Raw genomic sequence first — 9,992 nt, 5'->3', positions numbered from 1 at the left:
TCGACTACGTCGTGTAGAGGACACTGTTTTTGCAGAACGGGTCCGATCCAGTTTCCTTTCCTCCTTTCAGGATTGTGCTCAGTAGAGTCCTTTTATCATCCACTCCTCTCAGGACTTTTTCATTTGTTATCTTGTCTGTCCACTTTATTTTCTCCATTCATCTCCAGCGCCACATTTCTAAACTCTTTCTCTTTCTTTCATGTCTCTGGATCCGTACATAGATATACTTTAGACATGACACTTTAATTTTGTTCGACATTGAAGCATAATCTTGGATATCAAAATACCAGGAATGAAATTTAGCAAACCAGTTTTGGCACTACCGTACTATCAGCACGTCATTTCCATGCAAAACGGTCAAGTAAATTATGACTTAAGCAGTATTTTTATCTTTGCTATAGCAAAAGAGTAAAGTATGTAGAAAATGCTGCTTAATTCTTTCCGTGTTTACAGTGGCAGTTGATTAGAATTTTTTACACACAAATGTTAAAATATAAGCTTTCAAATCCTATAATAATTATAGGGTTTGAGTGTGTGTAGGTTCCAAAAAATATAGTTAAATCCTCTGTAGTAAAAAAACAAAGTGACTTTCCAACAACCTTATAGTTTGGAAATCTATATATTACATTTATTTCTATTTCCAGGTGAAACATCATTTATTAAAGGTTTTAAAATTTGGCGAACCAAAAAAAATATCCATTGGTGATTTTGTGTTCACAGTGACTGCGATAGATCCTGATACATTAACAGGCAAAATTATTTACCACTTTTCTTGTAAGTAATTTAGGGACCGATTCTGCCGTATAACAGAACAATGCTATGGCAAGATTATGATATGGAGAAATTTCCATACTAAATATTGACAAAAGCCATGTGGTTGCTGTGCAGTCAGGCGTATTTCTCAGGTTGTCAGATAGAAAACATAACCTAGAAACCGCACAAATGTCAAAAAACGATCTTAAATAACAGGGTCTTTTTGATCCAGCTTCATAACATACGAGTGACGTTGCAGTTTGTGTAAAACGCCTCAATGCACACCAAATACATGACATTTTGACAATATTCAGTATGATTCAGTAGCATAATGTATGGAAGTTGGAACGTAACATGGCCTTGCCATAACATTTTTTGTTGCGCGGCAGAATCGGTCCCTTAATGTTGTTGTTTTAAATTTTATGTCTTAGCTTAATCTTAATTGAAATAATTCTTTTCAGTTGATGGTACTGACTGCTTGTACATGGATGGTGCATTGATGTCTCCAAGTGTTTTAACAAATCCATATATAGTGCATCTGGGAAATACCAAAATCATCGACACACTTTATGTTGATAGTCTTCTTTTAGACCTGCCTGTTGATATCAATATTGATCAGGCTGATGAACAGATAATCAATCTGTTAAGGTGAGATAAAAGATAGATAAAACTAGTGGGGCGCATGGCATCGTGCCTTAAGGCAAATTGCTAAAACTTCCCGTACCAAAAATTATTTTTTTAAAAACGATTAACATTTTTGAAAAAATTAGATTTTTCGAAAAAATTAGATTTTTGAGAAACTATAAATTTGACAAAAAATTACTTTTTTTGAAAAAAAAATGTTTTCTTTATTTGACATATTTTGGAAATTCTGAACTTTTTTTAAAGCAATCGTACTGCTTGAACTGCATAGAGACGAAATGTCAAAGCGCGTAAGAGCCGCGCCGCCGTCTAACGGATTATCATTGGTACGGAACCCATAGAAATGTAAAAAAATACTTATTCTTAAAATCTCTATAAAATATCTGATAATTTGATGTGCATATGTCTAATGTTCATTTTTGACTGCCAAATGGCATTTTTTTTACTTTTTCACTAGATCTCCGAAACCGCTAGGCCCCTTCATGAAAATTTGATCAATTCTTCATCTTGTTAATACAAGTAATTCAAAAGTTTTTTGAATTATTAAAATCGGACGCTGCGTTCTCTTAAAAATTGAGTTAGCATTTTTAGCACTTTTTGCCCCGTATCTTCGGAACGCCTAGACTGGCCTTCGCTAAAAACTAATCAGCACGTCACCTTATCAATAAGAATCGAATGTTTTTTGAATTATTCAATCGGTTGATCGGTGTTCCCGAAATCGTCGACGAAAATTTGTATCCGCACACACACACACACGCACACACACAAACATACCACACACCTACACACACACAACACCATACCCACACACCATACATCCATTTTTTCTAAGGTATGCCAAAATGTTTGAAACAAATTTATATAAGGATTTTCATTTTTTTTTTTTTGCGATTACTATAACTTGCCCTACGGGAAGTTAACAATTGTACCACAAATGCCTTATGAAACTAGGTGTAGGTGGCGTTTTGCCTTAAGTTATTTTGAAAGATTGTGAAATAACGCAAAGATTTTTTTACTATATTTTTATTGTAAAATAGGTGGCGTTTGCCTTAAGTTTTTTGAAATATTGTAAATAACGCAAAGAATTTTTTACTATATTTTTAACTTCCCGAAGGAAAAGTTTGTTTTCATTTAAAAATCCGATATCCTAATTTTATGTTTTCTCGACGTTTCAAGCCGTTCTATATCGAATGAGACTAAATTTCGAAAAAGTACGTGAGCGTGTGTAAACATATTTTTGATCTTTCGCCGACGTTTTCTCAAGAACGGCTGGACTGATTACAAAAATTTAAAAGCCGTTCGATGTATCTCGATGAGGAATATTGTTTGTCAGTTTTGCGCGACGATCGGCCGAGCGGTTTCTTTGTGAATAGCAGAAAAGTGAAAAAAAAATCGTCCACGTTTTAGCCCACAATTCTAAATCAATTTTAAAAATTCAAAATGCTTTGATTAGTTATTAGCGAAGATCGGTCGTAATTAAATGTTGAAAAATAGTTTAGTAACGATTTTGATGAAACTATATATTTGAGAATAAACATTAAAATATTATAGGCCTACGATAAGTGGTTGAATTATGAAAAATCAAGATTTACAACTTCGTTGCATTTTGGCCTAGATTCGAATCAGAATCTATGTGTAGGTTTAGTGTTTGGTAGGTAGCTACTGATTATACGAAATATGCGTATTAACTTCCCATAGGGTAAGTTATTGTAATCGTCCAAAAATTGAAATTAAAAATTTAACTTAACATTTGGCATACCTCAGAAAACATGGATGTGTGTGTGTGTCTATGTATGTATGGATACAATTTTTCGTCCACGTATTCGGGCGCATGGATCAACCGATTTGAATGGTTCAAAAAACATTCGATTCCTATTGATAAGGAGATGTGCTGATTAGTTTTTGGCAAAGGCAGGTCCAGCCATTTCGGAGATACGGAGCAAAGAATGCAGAAAATAGAAATCGATTTTTTGAGAGATCGAAGCATCGGATTTGAATGATCCAAAAGACATTAAATTCGTAATGACAGAGAGAAGTGGTGATTAGTTTTTGGCAAAGGCAGAACCAACGGTTTCGGAGATACAGAGCTAAATGTGCAAAAAATTGCAGTTTTTGAGAGAACTAAGCGTCCGATTTGAATGATTCAAAGAACTTTCTGCTTGTTTTAACAAAATAATTGATTTTGGAAAAAAAAATGTATATAGAAAATAATTCAGATTTTATTTTTAATTCTGACTAAAGTTGTAATATACTTTTAACAAATAATTTCAACTTGGCAATTTAGTTTATATAATTTTTATAAATATTAGACAATGTTACAATATTTATTTATAGTAACCCTGTAAACAATTTTATATTGCCGTTAGGTTGCGGTTATATAAAAATGTTACCTAGTTATATAATGTCAACCTCACCGTCCCTAAGGAATTTTATTACCTGGAGATAACTATTTCCTACCCTGTTAGTTAACTTGTTATATAACATTGTTAGGTTGAGGTAACATACGGTAATGTACCTATGCGATATGAATCAGCACTTTTTGAAATGCTTTTAATTTATGCGTAAATAATAGATTTTTCTCTAAAAAAAAAGATTTACTCATATTTCATTGTATTTATTATTTAAAATTAATATTTTACAATAAACAAAGTAGCAACAAATATTTTATACTAAACAGAACAGTAACAAGTATTTTATAATAAATAAATAGCAACAAATATTTTGTACTAAACAAAATAGTAACAAATATTTTATAACAAACAAATAGCAACAAATATTTTGTACTAAACACAACAGTAACAAATATTTTATAACAAATAGCAACGAATATTTTGTACTAAACACAACAATAACAAATATTTTATAACAAACAAATAGCAACAAATATTTTGTACTAAACACAACAATAACAAATATTTTATAACAAACAAATAGCAACAAATATTTTGTACTAAACAAAACAGTAACAAATATTTTATAACAAATAGCAACGAATATTTTGTACTAAACAAAACAGTAACAAATATTTTATAACCAACAAATAGCAACAAATATTTTGTACTAAACACAACAGTAACAAATATTTTATAACAAACAAATAGCAACAAATATTTTGTACTAAACAAAACAGTAACAAATATTTTATAACAAATAGCAACGAATATTTTGTACTAAACAAAACAGTAACAAATATTTTATAACAAATAGCAACGAATATTTTGTACTAAACAAAACAGTAACAAATATTTTATAACAAACAAATAGCAACAAATATTTTGTACTAAACAAAACAGTAACAAATATTTTATAACAAACAAATAGCAACAAATATTTTGTACTAAACACAACAGTAACAAATATTTTATAACAAATAGCAACGAATATTTTGTACTAAACACAACAATAACAAATATTTTATAACAAACAAATAGCAACAAATATTTTGTACTAAACACAACAATAACAAATATTTTATAACAAACAAATAGCAACAAATATTTTGTACTAAACAAAACAGTAACAAATATTTTATAACAAATAGCAACGAATATTTTGTACTAAACAAAACAGTAACAAATATTTTATAACCAACAAATAGCAACAAATATTTTGTACTAAACACAACAGTAACAATATTTTATAACAAACAAAAGCAACAAATATTTTGTACTAAACAAAACAGTAACAAATATTTTATAACAAAGCAACGAATATTTTGTACTAAACAAAACAGTAACAAATATTTTATAACAAATAGCAACGAATATTTGTACTAAACAAAACAGTAACAAATATTTTATAACAAACAAATAGCAACAAATATTTTGTACTAAACAAAACAGTAACAAATATTTTATAACAAACAAATAGCAACAAATATTTTGTACTAAACAAAACAGTAACAAATATTTTATAACAAATAGCAACGAATATTTTGTACTAAACAAAACAGTAACAAATATTTTATAACAAACAAATAGCAACAAATATTTTGTACTAAACAAACAGTAACAAATATTTTATAACAAATAGCAACGAATATTTTGTACTAAACAAAACAGTAACAAATATTTTATAAAACAATAGCAACAAATTTTGTACTAAACAAAACAGTAACAAATATTTTATAACAAACAAATAGCAACAAATTTTTGTACTAAACAACACAGTAACAAAATATTTTATAACAAATAGCAACGAATATTTGTACTAACACAACACATAACAAATATTTTATAACAAACAAATAGCAACAATATTTTGTACTAAACACAACAATAACAAATATTTATAACAAACAAATAGCAACAAATATTTTGTACTAAACAAAACAGTAACAAATATTTTATAACAAATAGCAACAAATATTTTGTACTAAACAAAACAGTAACAAATATTTTATAACCACAAATAGCAACAAATATTTTGTACTAAACACAACAGTAACAAATATTTTATAACAAACAAGCAACAAATATTTTGTACTAAACAAAAGTAACAATATTTTTATAACAAATAGCAACGAATATTTTGTACTAAACAAACAGTAACAAATATTTTATAACAAATAGCAACGAATATTTTGTACTAAACAAAACAGTAACAAATATTTTATAACAAATAGCAACAAATATTTTGTACTAAACAAAACAGTAACAAATATTTTATAACAAACAATAGCAACAAATATTTTGTACTAAACAAAACAGTAACAAATATTTTATAACAAATAGCAACGAATATTTTGTACTAAACAAAACAGTAACAAATATTTTATAACAACAAATAGCAACAAATATTTTGTACTAAACACAACAGAACAAATTTTTATAACAAACAAATAGCAACAATATTTTGTACTAAACAAAAGTAACAAATATTTATAACAAATAGCAACGAATATTTTGTACTAAACAAAACAGTAACAAATATTTTATAACCAACAAATAGCAACAATATTTTGTACTAAACACAAACAGTAACAAATATTTTATACAAACAATAGCAACAATATTTTGTACTAAACAAAACAGTAACAAATATTTTATAACAAACAAATAGCAACAAATATTGTTACTAACACAACAGTAACAAATATTTTATAACAAACAAATAGCAACAAATATTTTGTACTAAACAAAACAGTAACAAATATTTTATAACAAATAGCAACGAATATTTTGTACTAAACAAAACAGTAACAAATATTTTATAACCAACAATAGCAACAAATATTTTGTACTAAACACAAACAGTAACAAATATTTTATAACAAACAAATAGCAACAATATTTGTACTAAACAAACAGTAACAATATTTTTATAACAAATAGCAACGAATATTTTGTACTACAAAACAGTAACAAATATTTTATAACAATAGCAGCACGAAATATTTGTACTAAACAAAACAGTAACAATATTTTATAACAAACAAATAGCAAAAATATTTTGTACTAAACAACAGTAACAAATATTTTATAACAAACAAATAGCAACAAATATTTTGTACTAAACAAAACAGTAACAAATTTTTATAACAAATAGCAACGAATATTTTGTACTAAACACAACAATAACAAATATTTTATAACAAACAAATAGCAACAAATATTTTGTACTAAACAACACAATAACAAATATTTTATAACAACAAATAGCACAATATTTTGTACTAAACAAAACAGTAACAAATATTTTATAACAAATAGCAACGAATATTTTGTACTAAACAAAACAGTAACAAATATTTTATAACCAACAAATAGCAACAAATATTTTGTACTAAACACAACAGTAACAAATATTTTATAACAAACAAATAGCAACAATATTTTGTACTAAACAAAACAGTAACAAATATTTTATAACAAATAGCAACGAAATATTGTACTAAACAAAACAGTAACAAATATTTTATAACAAATAGCAACGAATATTTTGTACTAAACAAAACAGTAACAAATATTTTATAACAAACAAATAGCAACAAATATTTTGTACTAAACAAAAACAGTACAATATTTTATAACAAACAAATAGCAACAATATTTTGTACTAAACACAACAGTAACAAATATTTTATAACAAATAGCAACGAATATTTTGTACTAAACACAACAATAACAAATATTTTATAACAAACAAATAGCAACAAATATTTTGTACTAAACACAACAATAACAAATATTTTATAACAAACAAATAGCAACAAATATTTTGTACTAAACAAAACAGTAACAAATATTTTATAACAAATAGCAACGAATATTTTGTACTAAACAAAACAGTAACAAATATTTTATAACCAACAAATAGCAACAAATATTTTTTTCTAAACACAACAGTAACAAATATTTTATAACAAACAAATAGCAACAAATATTTTGTACTAAACAAAACAGTAACAAATATTTTATAACAAATAGCAACAAATATTTTGTACTAAACAAAACAGTAACAAATATTTTATAACAAATAGCAACGAATATTTTGTACTAAACAAAACAGTAACAAATATTTTATAACAAACAAATAGCAACAAATATTTTGTACTAAACAAAACAGTAACAAATATTTTATAACAAACAAATAGCAACAAATATTTTGTACTAAACAACAGTAACAAATATTTTTAACACATAGCAACGAATATTTTGTACTAAACAAACAATAACAAATATTTTATAACAAACAAATAGCAACAAATATTTTGTACTAAACACAACAATAACAAATATTTATAACAAATAGCAACGAATATTTTGTACTAAACAAAACAGTAACAAATATTTTATAACAAATAGCAACGAATATTTTGTACTAAACAAAACAGTAACAAATATTTTATAACCAACAAATAGCAACAAATATTTTGTACTAAACACAACAGTAACAAATATTTTATAACAAACAAATAGCAACAAATATTTTGTACTAAACAAAACAGTAACAAATATTTTATAACAAATAGCAACGAATATTTTGTACTAAACAAAACAGTAACAAATATTTTATAACAAACAAATAGCAACAAATATTTTCTACTAAACAAAACAAATATTTGTTGCTATTGTTTGTTATAAAATACTTGTTACTGTTCTGTTTAGTATAAAATATTTGTTGCTACTTTGTTTGTTATAAAATACTTATTACTGTTTTGTTTAGTTCAAAATATTTGTTGCTAATTGCTTATTATAAAATATTATAAGTATTTTATAACAAACAAATAGTAGCAAATATTTTGTACTAAACAAAACGGTAACAAATATTTTATAACAAATAGCAACGAATATTTCATATTAAACAAGACAGTAACAAATATTTTATAACAAACAAATAGTAACAAATATTTTGTACTAAACACAACAGTAACAAATATTTTGTACTAAACACAACAGTGACTTATTTTATAATAAATATAGCAACAAATATTTTAAACAAAAATATTTTTATATGCATTTTGGTGTTGAAGAAGGAATTCTCAACTCCATGGAAAAACATTTTTTCGAATGCCCTGAGAAAATTTACTTACAACTAAATTGTGATGAAATGGCAATATCTAAAAGTTCAAATAGCAGTTTTTGGCCTATATTATTGATGTTAGATATAAATGAAAAAGTGGAACCTTTCATTGTAGGCATTCATCATGGTAATAGCAAGCCAGCCGATGCCAATATTTACTTAAGTCAATTCGTAAGTGATATGAAGACGATTTTGAAAAATGGCATTATTTTTAAGGAGAAGAAATGTGATGTTTTAATATCGAAAATTGTGTGTGATAGCCCAGCTCGAGCATTCATAACCTACGTGAAAGGGCATGCTGGGTATTTTAGTTGTCCAAAATGCATTCAAGAAGGCGATTTTGAAAAACACGTAATTTTAACAGAAACTGATGCTATATTGAGAACAGATGAATCATTTAGATCAAAAGAACAACCAGAGCACCATACTGGTCTATCTATTTTAGAGGATTTGGGGATCGGTATGGTTTCCCAAATTGCATTGGACTATATGCACATGGTGTGTTTGGGGGTGACAAAGCGCCTGATTTCTCTCTGGATGTGCGGATCTAGAGATATTCGCTTTACGGACGAGCAGAAAAGGAATATGAACAATTATATAATAGAGCATAGAAAGTTTTTTCCTTCGGAATTTTCCAGATTGCCTAGAAGGCTAGAGGATCATAAACATTGGAAGGCCACTGAATACAGACAATTTTTGTTGTATTCTGGATTAGTAATTTTAAAACCTGTGTTAAATAACCAATTGTTTTTAAATTTTTTACATTTCAGTTTAGGCACTAGAATACTATGTGATCTAGAGGCATGTCTCAACTGGACTAGTTTGGCAGGGGACTTATTAAAACTTTTTGTAATTAATTATTCTGATTTATATGGTTCAGATAGATTAACATTTAATATTCATAATATAATCCATCTAGCTGATGAAGTTAAGAATTTTGGTTGTTCATTAGACAAATTTAGTTGCTTTCCATTTGAAAATTATTTCAGAAGTGTGAAAAATAAGATTCAAGATTCCCCGAAGCCCTTGCAACAATTAGTGAACAGAATGTGGGAAGAAAAAACTATTAAAAG

General features: G+C 26.9%; 1 protein-coding gene across 1 annotated transcript in view; it reads left to right on the top strand.

Annotated features, from left to right (window-relative positions):
• Positions 1–9,243, top strand: part of LOC113391244 — an 11,354-nt gene extending 2,111 nt beyond the window's left edge. Inside the window, exons 2-4 of the mRNA XM_026627192.1 lie at positions 645–774; positions 1,215–1,401; positions 9,035–9,243. Coding sequence (XP_026482977.1) covers positions 645–774; positions 1,215–1,401; positions 9,035–9,050 — 333 coding nt within the window. The 3' untranslated portion in view covers positions 9,051–9,243. The remainder of the gene's footprint in view (positions 1–644; positions 775–1,214; positions 1,402–9,034) is intronic.
• The last annotated feature ends 749 nt before the right edge of the window (positions 9,244–9,992 follow it).

This window comes from Ctenocephalides felis, unplaced genomic scaffold (genome assembly GCF_003426905.1).
Source record: "Ctenocephalides felis isolate EL2017-DRISC unplaced genomic scaffold, ASM342690v1 CF-g0.4_SCAFFOLD_00845, whole genome shotgun sequence".
Taxonomy (NCBI): domain Eukaryota; kingdom Metazoa; phylum Arthropoda; class Insecta; order Siphonaptera; family Pulicidae; genus Ctenocephalides; species Ctenocephalides felis.
This window is presented reverse-complemented; position numbering and strand designations above follow the sequence as displayed.